Source organism: Lactuca sativa, chromosome 8 (assembly GCF_002870075.4).
Source record: "Lactuca sativa cultivar Salinas chromosome 8, Lsat_Salinas_v11, whole genome shotgun sequence".
Lineage (NCBI taxonomy): Eukaryota > Viridiplantae > Streptophyta > Magnoliopsida > Asterales > Asteraceae > Lactuca > Lactuca sativa.
Window position 1 is genome coordinate 292,488,546 of NC_056630.2, and position 18,616 is coordinate 292,507,161.

Genomic DNA, 18,616 nt, shown 5'->3' on the forward strand with positions numbered 1-18,616 from the left:
GTATATGTTCTCATTATAGTATAATGTATATGTTCTCATAGTAATATAATGTATATGTTCTCATAGTAATAAGTACTGACTCATGAATGAACTGACTTCTTGTATGATTTGTGGAACTAAAAGTAGTAAGTAGTATAACCCTAAATTATACCTATTATAGTTTATTAGTAAATTTGATGAATGACTGAATGTACTAAGCTGAGATATAAATCTTTATGTCTTATACATATACACATAATATATAAGTAAGGATTCAACGACCTTCGGACAAACAATCGGATGCTTTAGGACCACAACCCAACGAGGACAGGAAGTAAAGTGGGTTATCTCTCCTAAGTCCTTCAAACCTTATTTATATAACTATATATGTAGTAGACATGGTTTTTAACAGTATATAAGTTTAAAAATATGTAAAATAATTTGATAAAAGCTTAAAGTCATTTGCTTGATAAAACAGTTTAAAGCATGAAAAATCTATTTGCATGTTTGTTATTAATCACATGTGATTGATCTAATAACTAACATGGTTCAACTTGTATCCCCACATAAAGCATTTAAAACATTTAAAAGCATTTCAAAGATTAGTTAAAGGGGTATGAACTCACTTGCAGTGAGTGGATTGGATTGAAGTGTCCGATACGGTGCTAGGTGACAAATGGAGACTTGTACACACACACGAGCCTAGTTATCATATAATAATCATATATAACTAATTAGACAATTTATAAATAATAAATTAAGTTGGGACACTCTAGAACATGAAAACACTTTGTTTCAAGTGTTAAAGATCACAAGGGTTGCATCTAAGTGTTGTAGGGTATAGCTAGTGGGTGTAGGGCTCAAGGAAAACTCCATAAGGGAGTTCACGGCCCTAAGGTCCTCAACAAATGAGTTTATGGTTGTAAACTCATGGGTTTACGGCCGTAAGATCATAAATCCATGGTCATTTGGTGTTTTGAGGCTTTACAAGACCCTAAGGAGCATTTCTACTTGATGGCTAAATCCTTGGAAGAAATTAGGGCACCATTTCCCCCATTTGGGGAGTTCACGGCCCTAAGACCATTTCCTCTTGGGTTTGATGCCGTAAACCCTTAAGGATGATAGTATTTTGATGTTTTCTAGTCCCTAACTTAACAAGGAATGAATCTAGGCTAGTGTCCAAGGCTTGGGAAGCATTTAAGGCACACTTTGGCACCTTTACTTGGTGTTCACGGTCCAAGAACTTCTTGGGCCGTGAAAACCTTACCCTTGGTGTTCTTGGGGTGTTTTCTTGATGTTTAGCAAGGTAATAAGCTTACAATTCATTAGGGTAGAAGCACTTACTAGTTAGAAGTTTGAAAAGGAGCTAAAAGTCCAAGAACACTAGTGTGTGTTCTTGGTGTTTTGGAAATCTAATCAAAACACAAATTTTGATGGATTAAAAGATGTATAATTACTATTTGTTATCATATAACAACAAATCAAGCCAAGAAGTACTTACGTAACTCGGGCGAAAATCGGGATGGTAGTTGAGAGTGTTTGGAGTTTGCTCTTGAGGGTGAAAATGAGAAGTGAAGTATTTTGGGGAGTAAACTCATGCTTAAGCTTGAGTTTACGGTTTTTGGGGTAATTTTCGGCCCAAACTTAAAAGTTTAGCCGTGAATTTCTAAGCTACGTGGTATTCGCGTTTTTTAAATTTCAAGACCCGAGACGGCACATCCTTTCACCGTTCGTTTAAAGAATAAATATTATAATAGTCAAACGAACTTTAAATTTGTTAAAAATAAATGGGATTGAAATTGACTTATAATAAGAAGTGATTGACTTTTAGGGTTTGACCGATTGAAAATTTTGAGTTGTCACATCATCCCCCCGTTAAAGGGAATTTCGTCCCGAAATTAAAGTTTAAGCAAATAAAGTATTTACAGATAACTAAGCGAATAAATGAGGATATTTCAATTTCATTTGATCCTCGCGCTCCCACGTGAATTTCGTTCCTCGCTTGGCGTTCCAGCGAACCTTCACAATCGGGATGCGGCTTTGCTTCGCTGCTTGACCTCACGATCCATGATCTCTACAGGTTCTTCCACGAAGTGGAGGCTATCGTTGATCTCAATCTCGTTGAGTGGGATTACAAGAGTCTCGTCGGACAGACACTTTTTCAAGTTAGAGACGTGGAATGTAGAATGTACGTTACGAAGGTCGTCGGGTAGATTGAGTTTGTAAGCTACAGGGCCGATTCTTGCGAGAATCTCGAAAGGCCTTATGTATCTCGGATTAAGCTTCCCACGCTTACCGAAGCATATCAAGCCCTTCCAGGGTGAGACTTTAAGAAGGACTCGGTCTCCCACTTGGAATTCCAAAGGTTTCCTTCGCTTGTCTGCGTAGCTTTTCTGTCGGTCTCTAGAGGCTTTCAATCGTTCACGGATCTGAATGATCTTCTCTGTCGTTTCCCGAATGATTTCCGGTCCTGTGAGGGTACTGTCAGAAACTTGCCCCCTAGCTAACTGGGTGTCACCCACTTCAGTCCAGCACAGAGGGGATCTGCACTTCCGGCCATAGAAGGCTTCAAATGGAGCAGCCTTGATGCTCGTGTGATAACTGTTATTGTAGGAAAATTCGACAAGGGGTAAATGAGTATCCCATGCCTTCCCAAAGTCAATCACACAGGCTCTCAAGATATCTTCCAGTGTTTGGATGGTCCTCTCACTTTGCCCGTCGGTCTAAGGATGGTAGGCTGTGCTCATGTCTAGCCTTGTTCCTAGGGAATGTTGTAACGATTACCAGAATCTTGAAGTGAACCTACTATCTTTATCGGAGATAATGGATATATGAACACCATGCAGTCGCACGATTTCCCTAATATATGTTCTAGTAAGCTTCTCCATCTTGTCGGTTTCTTTGATAGGCAAGAAGTATGCAGACTTGGTCAATCTATCGACGATGAACCATATGGTATCAAGTCCACCCGTTGTCTTGGGAAACTTGGTTATGAAATCATAGTGATCCGCTCCCACTTCCATTCGGGAATCTCTGGTTGTTGCAGTAAACCGGAGGGCTTCTGGTACTCGACCTTAACCTTTGCGCAAGTAAGGCATTTACTTACGAAGGTAGCAATCTCTGCTTTCATATTAGGCCACCAGTATAACTTTTTAAGATCCAGATACATCTTATCTGAACATGGGTGGACGGAATACCGAGTGTTGTGCGCCTCGGTCATGACCAAGTCTCGGAACCCACTGTGTTTCGGGGTCCAGATCCGGTCCATGAAATATAAGGCTCCGCCACCCTTGGCTTCTAAGTTATTATCCATTCCTCTGAGGGATTCACCCGCCACATGTTTAGGTTTCAAAGCTTCAAGTTGAGCCTCCTGAATTTGTGTAGACAAGTGTGAATGGATAGTCATCGTCAATGATTTGACTCTTCGACCAGAATATTCTTTCCGACTTAGGGCGTCTGCTACTACGTTGGCTTTACCTGGATGATAATGAATATCGCATTCGTAGTCATTGAGTAGCTCGACTCACCTTCGTTGACGCATGTTGAGCTCCTTCTGATCGAATATGTGTTGTAAACTCTTGTGGTTGGTAAAAATTGTGCTTTTTGTGCCATACAGGTAATGTCTCCAGATCTTCAGGGCAAACACAACTGCCCCTAGTTCAAGATCGTGTGTGGTGTAGTTGACTTTGTGTGACTTCAGTTGTCTCGAGGCGTAGGCGATGACCTTTTCCCGTTGCATCAAAACACAACTGAGCCCTTGATTTGACGCATCGCAATAGAAAACGAAGTCTTATATCCCTTCGGTGAGGGATAGTATTGGCGCGGTGTACAAGGCTCGCTTGAGCGTTTGGAACGCTCTCTCCTGTTTCTCTTCCCAGTCAAAGGCCACGCCTTTCTGGGTCAGAGTTGTAAGAGGTTTCACAATGCGGGAGAAGTTCTGTATGAACCTACGGTAGTAGCCAACGAGACCTAGAAATTGACGAATTTCTATAGGCGTCTTTGGTGCTGACCAGTTCTCAATGGCCTTAATTTTGGATGGGTCCACATGGATTCCCTCTTCACTTACTACATGTCCTAAGAATTCGACTCTTCGGATCCAAAATTCACATTTAGAGAACTTCTCATAGATCTTCTCCGTTCGTAAAGTTCCTAGAACTTGTCGCAGGTGATCGCCATGCTCTTCCTTACTTCGGGAGTAGATCAGGATGTCATCAATGAAGACGATGAAGAACTGATCCAAGTAAGGTCGGCATACTCTATTCATCAAATCCATGAAAACTGCGGGCGCATTGGTCAATCCGAATGGCATTACCATGAACTCGTAGTGTCCGTAACGAGTCCAGAAGGCTGTCTTTGGAACATCCTCCTCTAGCACTCGTAACTGGTGATAACCAGATCTCAGATCAATTTTGGAAAAATAATTCGCCCCTTGCATTTGGTCAATAAATCATCTATGCGAGGCAGAGGGGTATGAACTCACTTGCAGTGAGTGGATTGGATTGAAGTGTCCGATACGGTGCTAGGTGACAAATGGAGACTTGTACACACACACACGAGCCTAGTTATCATATAATAATCATATATATAACTAATTAGACAATTTATAACTAATAAATTAAGTTGGGACACTCTAGAACATGAAAACAGTTTGTTTCAAGTGTTAAAGATCACAAGGGTTGCATCCAAGTGTTGTAGGGTATAGCTTGTGGGTGTAGGGCTCAAGGAAAGCTCCATAAGGGAGTTCACGGCCCTAAGGTCCTCAACAAATGAGTTTACGGTCGTAAACTCATGGGTTTACGGCCATAAGCTCATAATTCCATGGTCATTTGGTGTTTTGAGGCTTTACAAGACCCTAAGGAGCATTTCTACTTGATGGTTAAATCCTTGGAAGAGATTAGGGCATCATTTCCCCCATTTGGGGAGTTCACGGCCCTAAGACCATTTCCTTTTGGCTTTTCTGCCATAAACCCTTAAGGATGATGGTATTTTGATGTTTTCTAGTCCCTAACTTAACAAGGAATGAATCTAGGCTAGTGTCCAAGGCTTGGGAAGCATTTAAGGCACACTTTGGCACCTTTACTTGGTGTTCACGGTCCAAGAACTTCTTGGGCCGTGAAAACCTTACCCTTGATGTTCTTGGGGTGTTTTGTTGATGTTTAGCAAGGTAATAAGCTTACAATTCATTAGGGTAGAAGCACTTACTAGTTAAAAGTTTGAAAAGGAGCTAAAAGTCCAAGAACACTAGTGTGTGTTCTTGGTGTTTTGGAAATCTAATCAAAACACAAATTTTGATGGATTAAAAGATGTATAATTACTATTTGTTATCATATAACAACAAATCAAGCCAAGAAGTACTTACGTTTTTGGGAAATCGGGCGAAAATCGGGATGGTAGTTGAGAGTGTTTGGAGTTTGCTCTTGAGGGTGAAAATGAGAAGTGAAGTATTTTGGGGAGTAAACTCATGCTTAAGCATGAGTTTACGGTTTTTGGGGTAATTTTCGGCCCAAACTTAAAATTTTGGCCGTGAATTTCTAAGCTACGTGGTATTTGCGGTTTTTAAATTTCAAGACCCGAGACGGCACATCCTTTCACCCGTTCGTTTAAAAAATAAATATTATAATAGTCAAACGAACTTTAAATTTGTTAAAAATAAATGGGATTGAAATTTACTTATAATAAGAAGTGACTGACTTTTAGGGTTTGACCGATTGAAAATTTCGGGTTGTCACAACACGGCTTTATAATTAGTGTCAAGTTATTTTGTTAAGATGATTGTAAAACTAATGTGTATATTATCTTTAGATATTCAAAAGAGTTGATGGGTTCAATCTTTGAGATACCTTGATTTCTCGAGTGTTTGAAATGTGTAATATACTAACATGAAAATTCAATCGTATCGATATTTTCATTTATGCATTAGTCTTGTTTCTTTTATTTTTAAGTTTGTTAATTCAAGGTTACATTAAAATAAGGAAGGATTGTTGGTGATTTTATTATCAAATATATTTTAGTGTAATGGATTTAACAAGTGTTTCAAGAATAATGTTTTTAGTTATAATACAAGTTAGGAGGTGTGGGAGTGCACACTTGTATTTACTAAACATTATTAGTACTGAACCCTAATCTACTGTGTCAAGTCGGGGTTCGGGGTTATCCGTTGATAAATACCGAAAAATAACGACTCTTTTGAAACACAGAAAACTGGAAACGCTTTCTTCTTCATCTTATTCTCAAAATTGATTATGATTTTGTGCCAAAAATCAGAATTGTTCCATCAGGAATTATCCCAGTTTGGATTTCGTGATACCCAAGGCATATAGGGTCGAAATATCAAACAATGAAAGTGTTAACAAGATTCCTGTTTGTGATCCAGATTTTCAATAACCCTATTTCGTTTTTCCCCAACAATAATCAACATATTAAATTCTCAAAACAAATAAATGATTTTCTTTTGAAAGACTAGCATAATTTAACCGGATATTTAGAAGTTATAATTATTATAAGACACTAGGTGTGAGACCCCGTGTAGTATAGTACAAGGGTTGATTTAATAAAAAAATAAACATTAAATTAAAGTGTAAACAAAAAATATTTTTTATTGTACAACATTAATATAAGAAATAAAGAAACACATTTATTACAATTTAATATCATATATATGATATTTGACACTTTCCATATATAAGTATATGACTTTTATTTTAAAAATTGAAACAAATCAAAAACTGACAACTGGATAATATTTGTTTTAAAAATACCACAAAACGACAAGTGTCAAAACTAATAAAAGATTGACATGTGGCAAAAAAAACCTTCATTTATTAAGGAGGACTAGTTTATAACCTGTGAGAACCACTGTTATAAAATTAATTAAACTTTTATATTAAAAATCAAAATTATTAATGAATTATTTTAAAAAAATTATTACTTAACATATATTTTTTTTAGTTATATAAAGTTATGATAGTTGATTTAAATAAATACGTGAAGTTATATCATATTAAAATCTATATTAATTTTATTTTATTTTTTAATCTAATGTTATTAATTCAATATAATTAAAGTGAAAAAATTTGAAATTTGAAATTTAAAATTTAATGTAATTATGGTGGGATATTTAAATTTTAAAATTTAACATGGATAATTAATATGTTGACAAGTGGCATGATAAGGGACATATAACTTTAATGAGAATTTCTAATATAAAGCCACTTGTCAATAGGATATTAAACCTATTCATTTATTAGGATATTAGTTTATAACCCGTGAAACCACGACTACAAAATTAATTAAACTTTAATAGTTAGAACACAAAGTTATTAATCAATTATAATCGTTAATTTAAATAAATATGTAAAATTATATCACCTTATAATTTGTATTAATTTTATTTTAATTTTTATTGCATTGTTATTAATTTATTGTAATTAAAGTGAACATTTTAAAATTTGAAATAGATAATTAATAGGTTGACAACTGACATGCATTAATTAAGAGGTTTAATAGAGTGACACGTGACAAAAAAAGAATAAAATGTGTATTGATTAGAAGGCCTAATATGATTACACATGTCAAAAGGAGATTAAAACTATTCTTTTATTAGAATATGGAAGAAGATTAGAAAATTTTAATATTTTATACAAAATAGAACTTTCTCCTCTTACTAAATTAAGATGACATATTCATCATATATTTTAAAGCAACGTATATTATTAGAGGCCTGCTTCTCTCCATTTTATTTTTCGATTATAAATACAATGTATGACCATTCCAACACATCTCTCACTCCACATAATTAACAAATTTTAATTTTAGTTAAATTTATTCTTTTTTCGAGATAGAATTTGCATTTATACACTCTCTGCACCCATACGAATACTTTTATCAAAATAATATTAATCTTTTTTTTTTTTTTTTTTTTTTTTTTTTTTTTTTTTATAACAGACACTTTTAGATTCTAACCGTTGAAAATTTGGTTGATTATAATAGTACATATATCTATCTATCAACTAAATCACATATCAATTAAAAATGCATTATGTTTGTTTTTTTATAGCTTTAAACATGAAAGTGACCAATTTTTAATTATTGTTGCTGCCTGTTGTTGTCTTGTGTGGTTTAGTCAATGGTTGGTAATTTGGTGTTTTCTTTTTGTCGTAAAATATCTTTTTGAAATTTTAGTATAGCCAAAATAAAATTGTTTTCTAGTTTTAAAGTTGACCTTGGAGGGTTCCAAACAAACCGAATGGAAGCATGAGTCATTATGGCCAGACCAATAAGGCTCGTGGATCACGCTAGTTAGGGGTAGTAGCGGATGCAGTCCTTTTACGTGTAGTAGATTCTATTTGGAGGTGTGTTCTATCATATTACCGCTAACTACCATTTAAAAAAATATGAGTTTTACAAAAGTCTCATCTCTTTGACATCTATTTTTTCATTAAATATCCTCATTGACATTTTTTTATTGAAAAAAACCCCAAAAGTATATTATTTAGAATTTTATATTTCTATGTATTTTTTGGATCCAGTTAGATTTTGTTCTCGATCTACCACTTGTTGGGTGACCCAACAATTTATAACTTACATTTAAAATATTCTAAGTGTTTTCAACAAGATATCATAGTTTACATATAGAAAGAAATTGACAGTTTATGTTAATTAAAACTCCCACGGTTATATGCCAAAACGTTTGATATGAAAGATGGTATTGATGATGTATTTGTTACAATGAGTTATATTGACAATATATAGACTTAAACTTTGATCTAACTTAGGAAAAGGCTAATTACAAAACATATATAAAAAAAAAGTTGATAAATTCTAAATGTCGTTAACACCCCTTCCACCCTCCCCCTTCTTTCAAACTCGGGGTGCTTGATGAGAGACCAATTTGACTTTGGAGAATTGTGACCATGCAGGAGAGCTTTGGTGAAGAGATATGTTTGATTAGTGGTAGAGATTGATAGAAGGCGAATAATATCATAAAGAACATGTTGGTGAACAAAATGAAAATCAATGTGTATTTGTTTGATACGTTCGTGAAAAATATCATTATGAGGTATTCAAATGACATTGTAGTTGTCGCACCAAAGAACTGTATTGGATGATTGAGCGATACCCATGCCAATCGAAGCCAAACAAGTTCTTGGGTGGTGTCAACAATAACACGATATTCAAGTTCTGTTGAAGAGCAGTCAGTGAGATATTGGTTATTATGCCTGAAGACAAGGGAGGAACCAAGGAAAAAACAATCACCCATTGTTGAGCGACGATCAATAGCATCTTCATTCCAATTAACATGAGAGTACCCACAAAGCTCCAAGGAGGATGCTGATGAAAAATGTAAGCCACAAAACATTCACCCTTTTATATATCGAAGAATTCTTACAACAATAATATAGCAAGAGGTACGTAGAGATGATATAAATTGACTAGCAACAGGAGTTGCATAGGCAATGTCCACACGAATGACAGTTAGGTAGACCAAAGAGCCGAACAATTGGCGTTATAAAGTAGCGTGAGGGAGCGGAGAATCATCGGTGGGAGCTTGAAAGAAACATTGAAATTCGGTATTGTTTGAAATTAAAAAAAAAAAAAAAACGAATTGGAATTTGATTTGGTATGAATTCAATTTCAATTTGATTTGAGTTTCAGTTTTTTCTGTTACAAACCAAATACATCTCACCCTAAGACAAAACAACTTAGAATTTTAGTATTTTTAGTATAGATACAGTAAAACAAAGAAAAAGAAAAAACTTTTTATAAATATATATATGCCAATCGATTTAGAAAATGGTTTTTTACCTAATAAACGTGTTGAAGGTCCAAATAGGTCAATAGCGTCAGCGTCAACAACCATTGAATAGAATGGATTCTTCAACCTGCAGCCAACCTTCCTGTCTGAATCATTCCGCTTTCCAAAAAAAAATCAACATTTGTACTCTCTTCTTCAACAGGGCTTCCATTCCAACTCAAACTGCAACAAATGGTAAGAATTCAAATCCAACACCTGCTCTATTCGATCCAGCAGCTGAATTTCTACTACAATCGATGCTGAAGTTCTATTCTTCCTTCCTCTCTCATTTTTTTTCCATCAGTACATTTGATTTGAATGTAAAACCATAATCGAAGCTGAAAATTTCAATTATGCTGGTTAGTTCTTTAATTCTTTTGAATTGATATCGTTTTTGCCTTTTTTTTTTCAAGTTTACTTTTGATCCAGACCTGCAAATTGCTATTTGCTCGATTTCAGTTTTGTTTCCAACCGATTATGTACTATCTGATTATATACTTTTGAGACTAAAATATATCTATTTTTTTATTGCTTGAATGAAATCGAATCTATACAAAAACGTTGGAATTCGTGAATTGCAATGAGCAAAATTAACTTATTCGATTGTGTGAACAAGTAAATTTCTACTTGAATTTTCTAATTTGGGAACATTGCAATAAATATAGTCCATGATATCATCATCATCTTTATCTTTGCTTCGACTCAAAGAATTTACCTAATTTACAATTGTTTGTTCAACAGCCTCACTACCAGAAGAAAACCTATTTTAGCAATTTCGTCTGCAAATGAAGAAGGAATCGAACCATATATCATATTCTCATAATCAACCCAGATCAACAAGTTCAATTCACTTCCGCTTTGAAGAAATCGATAGCAATGGAATCTATTCTTATCAACTTCATCATACTTTTACTTATAGTAACTACATCAGAGGGGGCTCCTAGAAACGAAATGATCCAATTATCATGCAATAATCAGATAGAAAACAACCCAATACTCTTCAGTTCAAACTTCATCCAAACAGCCGATAAGATCGGGACCCAAGTACAATCTTCTCTTCTCGGAACAGCAAATTCAGGCACAGGACCCGATGGTAATTTCGGGCTTTCTCAATGCTATGGCGATCTTTCTACAAGCGATTGCATCATCTGTTATGATTCAGCCCATTATCTTGTCTCCCGTTGCTTTCCTTACACTGGAGCTAGGGTTTATCTCGATGGCTGTTTTATGCGATTCCAGAACTACAGTTTCTTCGATGAGTATTCTGGACCTAACGACACTGCTGTTTGTGGGAATACCACAAGGAATAGTAACCCGTTTCAAGATTCAGTAAGACAAGCTGTTTTGAAATCTGTGACTGATGCGTTGACTAATGTTGACTATTTTGCAAGAGAAGTTACAGTTTCTGCAAATGGAAATGAATCAGTTTATGTAATGGCACAATGCTGGAAGACATTGAATTCAAGCTCTTGTAGGAGTTGTTTAGACACTGCATCTAATTTGATGTTGCAGTGTTTACCATGGTCTGAAGGGCGTGCATTGAATACAGGGTGTTTTATGAGGTATTCTGATGTCAATTTTCTCAATCCTGTGGCATCAAGAAGAAGCAATAGAGGTAATATAATCAGTTGTTGTTCTTCAAAAATTGATAATTAGTGGCACTTTTTCAAAAATATTATCTCAACAAAAGTAAAACATTTAGGATGGTAGAAATGTCATTAGTTGTAGATTCCAAGAGGGTGTTTGGATATGCTTTTGTTAAGTAGTTATTTCGAGTTAAATAATTAAAATCATAATCAGAATTAGATTATCAGTTGATTAATCTTGCAAATAGCTAGGTAGTTTCACATATATATTATAAGGATAATCACTCAAATCACCAAATGACCATTTTTGAACATTTATCCAAAAATAACCAACCATTTCATTGTACAGAAACCTTAAATTTCTTTTTTGTGAAATTCCTTGTTTTTGGGAAATTCTTCTAATTTTCATTACTTTACTGGGATCCACTAATAAAGCAATTTCGTAAAAACAAATATTTTTCAAAATACTTTTTGTGAAATGGGTGATTATTTTTTTATAATAAATGTTAAAAAAAAAGTGGTCATTTGGTGATATGACCCCACCCATTTTCCTAATTTTACTGATTATCCCTTTCATTAATCAGATAAACACTCCACCATTGTTTTAATAATCAGTTTTCTAAACAACTCCACACCAATTTCTCCAAATCTGATTATTTCAATTTTCTACCCTAAATAAATAAATAAAAGAGTCAGAACCATAATCAGTTATCACATTTTCCAAACAATAAAAACTGATTTTGACTTGCAATAAACACTTTAAATGCAGATCCAACCACCTCCATTCCATTAATGAATAATACTCATTATTAAGGGTCCACCATTTAATAAATATTATTGATTGATTTTTCAGGGAGGATAATAGCTATTATCACAGCTTCTGTTAGCTCCATGTTGATTCTTGTTGTTGCTTTGTTAATTGGTTTATATATATGGAGAAGAAGAGTTATAGAAAAGAAAAGAACAGGTTCATATGATGCCAAAAAACTAGCAAAAATTCTTACAGATAGTAGCTTGAACTTTAAATACTCCACTATTGAAAAAGCCACAGGAAATTGGAATGATTCTAATAAACTTGGCCAAGGTGGCTTTGGAATTGTCTACAAGGTAAATTTTTATAAACTTTTCTTTTTATATAAAATCAACACATTATAATAAAAATTCTTACACTGTGTTAACATCATGGAAATTTTTCAGGGTGTTCTTCCAGATGGAAGAGAAATAGCTGTGAAGAGGCTTTTCTTCAACAACAAATTTAGAGCAGCAGATTTTTATAATGAAGTTAACATGATTAGCAGTGTTGAACATAAAAACCTTGTGAGGTTGTTAGGATGCAGTTGTTCAGGACCCGAAAGTTTTCTTGTATACGAGTTTCTACCCAACATGAGCCTCGATCACTTCATTTTTGGTAATTTAAAATAATTATTAAATAGTGGAAGACTAACTTTTAATAGTTTTTAAATAATTGAATTTGTGGACTATTGTAGATGCGATAAAAGGGAAGGAACTAAATTGGGAGAAGAGGTTTGAAATTATTATTGGCACAACCGAAGGTCTAGTCTACCTTCATGAAAATACCAAGATCCGAATTATTCACAGAGATATTAAAGCTGCTAATATTTTATTGGACTCGAGGCTTCGTGCTAAAATAGCTGATTTTGGGTTAGCCAGATCTTTTCAACAAGATATGACTCACATCAGTACTGCTATTGCTGGAACACTGTACGTAATATAAAGACTATGTTTGGCGTACTAGTTGTTAACTAAAAAGCTAGCTGATAGCTGAAAAATTAGTTGTTAAATATAAATGTTATGTTTGGCGTACTAGCTAAAAAGCTAGTTAACAGCTGAAAAACTAGTTGTTAAATAAAAAACTAGCTGATAGCTGAAAAAACTAGCTGATAAAAAATGACGATTGGTAAAACTAGTTGAAATATATAAAATGACATAAAAGAACATTTTAAATGAATGTGTTTCTATAATTAATTAAGGGTATATTTGAAATATTTTTAAAAAGCTCCTAAAAGCTACTTTAAGTAGCTTATAAGCTACTTTTTGGTTTACCAAACATGACAACATAAAAAATCTCAGAAAAATAAGCTAGCTGTGACATGCCAAACTTAGCCAAAATCTCATCTTCGGGCTTAATCCTACAAGGACATTTTAGTCATTTTACATTTACCCTTTTGATTTTACCAGTGGATATATGGCTCCGGAGTATTTGGCGTTTGGTCAGTTAACCGAAAAGGCGGATGTGTATAGTTATGGTGTGTTGTTGCTGGAGGTAGTTACTGGAATGCAAAACAATAGAAGCAAAGACTCAGAAGATTCAGACAGTTTAGTATCAATTGTAAGTATAAAACTTCACAAAACTCAGTTTAATTCCAACATTCCACTTTTCTAATCTCTTGTTGAAACAGGCATGGACACATTTCCAACAAGGTACAGTGGAGGAAATACTTGATCCAAACCTAATGTTTAATAACACATACCCAAAACACAGTTTCAAAAAGGAGGCTGTAAAAGTTGTACATGTAGGACTCTTATGCACACAAGAAGCTCCATCATTAAGACCTTCCATATCAATGGCACTAAAAATGCTTGTAAAAGATGATGAACCCTTACCTACCCCCTCTAATCCCCCATTTATTGATAGAAATGAATTTAATGAACTTGAGGAGAAACTACAACGTTATCATGATGATGATGATTTAGGTTCGGTTGCTACTGTTTCCCATAGTCGTTTCTTGCCAAGGTAAGACACTATAGCTTTCAAAGATATCTTATCATGGTTAAAGATTTAGGAGAAGAGAGGAGTCTAAGGGTAGCATTGTGTGTACAAAGAAGATAAAAATGGATATGGATTTAGAGGAAATCGGATCAAAATGTGGGTAGTGATTGTGTTAGATATCGGGTCATGAGTTATGAATATGTATATCTTGCAAATTTTGATCTTTGTAAATTTAAAGACCGGTTCGTGTATTTATGTAAGAGCTGTCAAGCTATCATATTAGTTTCACGGCAATGGTATATATTTATAAAATTAGACCCGATTTGAAAATGCTTTTGAAACACCATGTTTAGTTAAGAAAAACGGAAAATGCCATATTAATTTTTACATATTTAATATATCGTGAAATGTATAAGAAAAAAACCATGAGGGATGTCTCGATCGACTCTAAGATGTTACACATGTCATTAAATAGAAATAAATAAATATTCTTTAAATCCTTAAGGTAATATGTTAGGTTGAGAAAGAAAGTGAATAGCATGTCACGTATATATTTCCGTAGTTCCCAATAAAAATGGGTGAATAATATGGGTGATATTCATAATAATCAGCTTTTTTAGAAAACAATATAATTTGAATCAATAAAATATTTCAAAATTGGCCAACCCCATAGCATGGCTAATATCTAGTATTAAATGATCTCTTATAAGACTATCCCTTATACGCAGTGGTGGGTGCCACATCAACACTACATTTCCCTACTACTAATATGTGTTACCTACTATTAATACATCACTCAACCTTATTTTTTTATTTAAATTTAATTCAAAAATACAATAAAATCATTTTTTAAATACCATTAAATTAAAAGACCAAATTACATTAAATAAAAACTACATTAATTGAAATAAAAAAATAACAATAAAAATAAAAATTACATTACTTTAAAAAAAAAAAAACCTAAAAATTTCAACCATAACTAAAATAAACTACCCTATATGCCTACGACAGGCTCGAACCGACTCTTTCATCGCGAGAAAAAACTTCAAGTCTTCGTCCTCGAGGTCGTTCGCTTTCATTTTCAAGATTTCATATCGGTTTTTGTTTGGATCGTCGCTTGTGCTTCTTGAAATAATGTGTGTGCTTCAATCATTTTTTGCTCAATCCGAATCATCACCTCGACATTCGTTTCTTGAAGTTGCACATATTGATCAAATTTATCGCCAAAAAGATCCATAAAGATGTTGAAGCCGCTTTTTTTGTTTTATTTCTTCCAATTGGCCAACGAAGAGGTTGCTCGTTTTCAAGATCTAGCGAACCATCGTTGATGTCGATGTGTGTTTGGCCGTCCGATTGTTGGGAAGTTCCATCGGGGTTTCTTGAACGCTTTGAACCGGAAGATTGCGAAGTTCCTTCCGTTCGCTCTTCTCATTTTGGAGCATCTTTCAATTTTAACCACAGTTTCATATACGAAAAAGCTTTGTGTGTGGAGTTGTTTTTTCAAATTGCTCAATAGCCGCCTTGAAAACATCAAAATCGTTCGAGCCGCTTTTGCGTTTGTTTAGGAGATTGTTGTAGATCCCTCCAAACTCGGTGCATTTTAGTCGAATATCTCGTCATTTCGATGTAATTTGATCGGTATTTCGAGTTTCACTTTCCATTAACTCGTAGAAAATGGCTCGGACTTTCTCCCAAAAACTTTTGTAAGGTTGACTATCTCCTACAATTGGATCTTGGGAAGCCGACACCCATACCTCAGCTAACTTTTCTTCTTCGTCTTTTGTCCATGGGACCCTTTCTTGGGTGGTGGTGGGTCGGCCCGATTTTTTTTCCTTTTTTCATTTTTGGTTGAGGTGGTGGTGAAGGTTGCGTTTCCGAAACAAAATTCGGCGAATGTGGTGGTTGTTTTGGTTGTGACGCTTGTTGCAGTTGTTGGCATTGTTGAAATTGTTGTTGCATTTTTTGTTGTTGGAAAGACGGAAAATGTTGATATTGTTGTTGGAAAAGTAGTGTTTGTTGGATAGGGGAACCGGTTTGAAGCAAATTGACAAAACCGCCTTGAGATGATTCCATAGTCGGGAATTGGCGAGTGGTTGTATCTAACGCAAAAGCGTTATTGGGTTTGCGATTTATATAGTTTGGAGGGGTATTTTGGCCGGGATCCATGGTTTTTGGTTGTGAAGATTTACTGTGTAGTTTGTGTATAGAGAAATAAAAGAATGGTGTAAAAAATAAAGGGTAAAAGTGTGGTATATATAGGTAACTAAATTGGTTAAATTTTTGTTTATTTTTTTTTTTATAAATAAACTAGCCGTTGAACCGCTATAGATATTGGTCAAATTGGGCTGCAATTTTATTGGACGTTTGCATTCGTTATTCCGAACACGAAGCTATACGACAACGGCTGACCACGAAATAACGGGGTGGTGTGCACGACCGTTATTTGTGGCCAGCTCAACCACGCTCGGGTTCGTTGTAAGCATACCGGTAGGCCTAATGGTTTTAAAATGAAAGCATTTAATAGTACAATTAAGAATTAATTGGGTTAAAAGAAATATAGGTTTGCTTTGGAAATGCCAATCTTGACTTCCTTAGACAAAGAAAAAAAAGTCCATTGTTGGTCCCAGATAATGGATTAAAATAGTAAAATAACACGAAATATGGTGACGCTAAAATCTTTGTTAATAACGTTTTCAAATAACAAAATGAATAAATTAACTGAGATACAGTTTCTTAACACACTCTAATCTCTGTATGAAAGTCAAACCAATTTCCCTCGCAAATCCTCATACACTGTGATAAAGTATAAAACATTAACAAACAAGAAGACTTTTATAGTCGGTACTCGGTACATATCTTGACTTAAGGACTTCTTATCTTTATCTCTAATTCAAACTTCAAATTGCCTTGATCTTTTAATAAGTCCCAAGTAATCCCAGAGTGCTTTTAGTTGATCTCGTTTATTATACTCCCTTCGTCCCATTTATTTTCCACAGATAAAAAAACAAAACATAAAGTTTATGAAAACAATAATTACTAATTACTTTAATCAGTAAAATGACATTTATATCATTTTAAAAAATCTTACATTACTTTCTTTAAAAATTCAAGATTTTTAATTACTATGTATGCAATAGAAACTTTGCCGTAAAATGTTTACTCAACAAAAATAATATTCCTATTTTAAAATTTTTGTTTTCTTTTGATAAAAAAATGGAAGTAAAAATGCCTTCATATTTTTATGCCAAAATCACCTAAATTTTTGACTATTCCATATCCTAACTTTAAAAAAAGAATTTTAATCATTAACTTTTTTTTCAACCGCTTTTAAAATTCCATATTCTTTGGTGGCAAATATGTCGCCATAACTCCCTACTTAAAGATAAATTTAGCTATATTTATTTGCATCTAACAGTTTGTAATACATTAGATTTAAGTTTACTCTCATTTGACAATTAAATTTCATATGAAGCATTCCACAAATCCACTCATTAAAAAAAACACTACCATTGCACAACGTCAAACTATATTCAAGCTTTATTGCAAGAAAGTTTGGATGGACGATTAAAGTAAGTTTCCGCAAGTGAAATCGCTTCACTATTCTCAGTTTCTAAATGGACTCTTAGTCGTATTTGGCGTCAAGGTAAAAATCAAGTTGATCAAGGATTATCGATTGATTTATCTTCAAACACGTCAATGGTTGCCGGGTGGAAAAGACTACAAATAAATTTGAATCAAGTTTCAGAAATTCCGTTATGTCGTTGATCCAATATACGATCTCTTGCAAAATCTTTAGATGTTTCAAAATCAACTATGCATAGATGGATTAAAGGTGTGCTTCGACCGCATACAAATGCTATCAAGCCGACTCTAACGCATGAGAATAAAAAAGCAAGGTTAGAATTTTGTTTATCAAAGATTACGTTGGCTTCATTATTTAGTCCACTTCCTACATTCTACGATATGTTTAATGTTGTCCATATTAATGAGAAATGGTTTTACATGTCAAAACCATCAAAATGTTACTATCTGGTCCCCGATGAGGATGAACCGTTAAGAACATGCAAAAGCAAAAAATTATCACAAATGTTATGTTTCTAGCAGCGGTAGCAAGATCGAGATTTGATTCATCGGGCAACAAAGTTTCTTTTGGGAAAAATAGGTATCTATCCATTTACAACATTGGAACCCGCTAAACGTTCAAGCAAAAACCGTGTTGCAGGAACATAGGAGACAAAGCCTATTCTATCGGTGAACATGTAACACCCGTTTATTTATTAGTTAAATAAATAAATTAATGAACGAATGGTAGCCTAAAATAAATAATTATATATGCATGGTGTTGGGTTCGAGGAGTTAACTGCCACATTTTTAGAAGTCGGGGGTTAAAAGTGTGAGTTCGGGACTCATTTTATAAATATTTATGAAGGCAGGGACTATTGGGTAATTATTGGGACTTAATATGAAGAGATATTGGGAGATAAGGGCTAAATGGTAAATTTTGGATTCAATTTGTAAAGAGTTTTG

The 18,616-nt window shown here is 34.2% G+C and overlaps 1 protein-coding gene across 2 annotated transcripts; it reads left to right on the top strand.

Annotated features, from left to right (window-relative positions):
* The first annotated feature begins 9,793 nt into the window (after nt 1-9,793).
* Nucleotides 9,794-14,377, top strand: LOC111902017 (cysteine-rich receptor-like protein kinase 2). 2 transcript variants are annotated; one of them, XM_023897887.3, is made up of 7 exons: nt 9,794-9,967; nt 10,514-11,387; nt 12,212-12,465; nt 12,556-12,766; nt 12,846-13,080; nt 13,558-13,708; nt 13,779-14,377. In XM_023897887.3, exons 2-7 carry the CDS (start codon nt 10,649-10,651, stop codon nt 14,115-14,117), a joined length of 1,929 nt encoding a protein of 642 aa, XP_023753655.1. In that variant the 5' UTR covers nt 9,794-9,967; nt 10,514-10,648; the 3' UTR covers nt 14,118-14,377. The 2 variants fall into 2 exon arrangements, with proteins under 2 accessions (XP_023753655.1, XP_023753656.1); XM_023897888.2 differs by having other exon boundaries at nt 9,958-10,131.
* The last annotated feature ends 4,239 nt before the right edge of the window (nt 14,378-18,616 follow it).

What these genes read in the sequence shown, in the direction of transcription:
- LOC111902017 (XM_023897887.3), top strand. Translation starts at nt 10,649, where the DNA reads ATGGAATCTATTCTTATCAACTTCATCATACTTTTACTTATAGTAACT. An exon ending in GCTTTGGAATTGTCTACAAG is followed by an intron (nt 12,466 to 12,555) that starts GTAAATTTTTAT and finishes GAAATTTTTCAG; the next exon opens with GGTGTTCTTCCAGATGGAAG. An exon ending in ACTGCTATTGCTGGAACACT is followed by an intron (nt 13,081 to 13,557) that starts GTACGTAATATA and finishes TGATTTTACCAG; the next exon opens with TGGATATATGGCTCCGGAGT.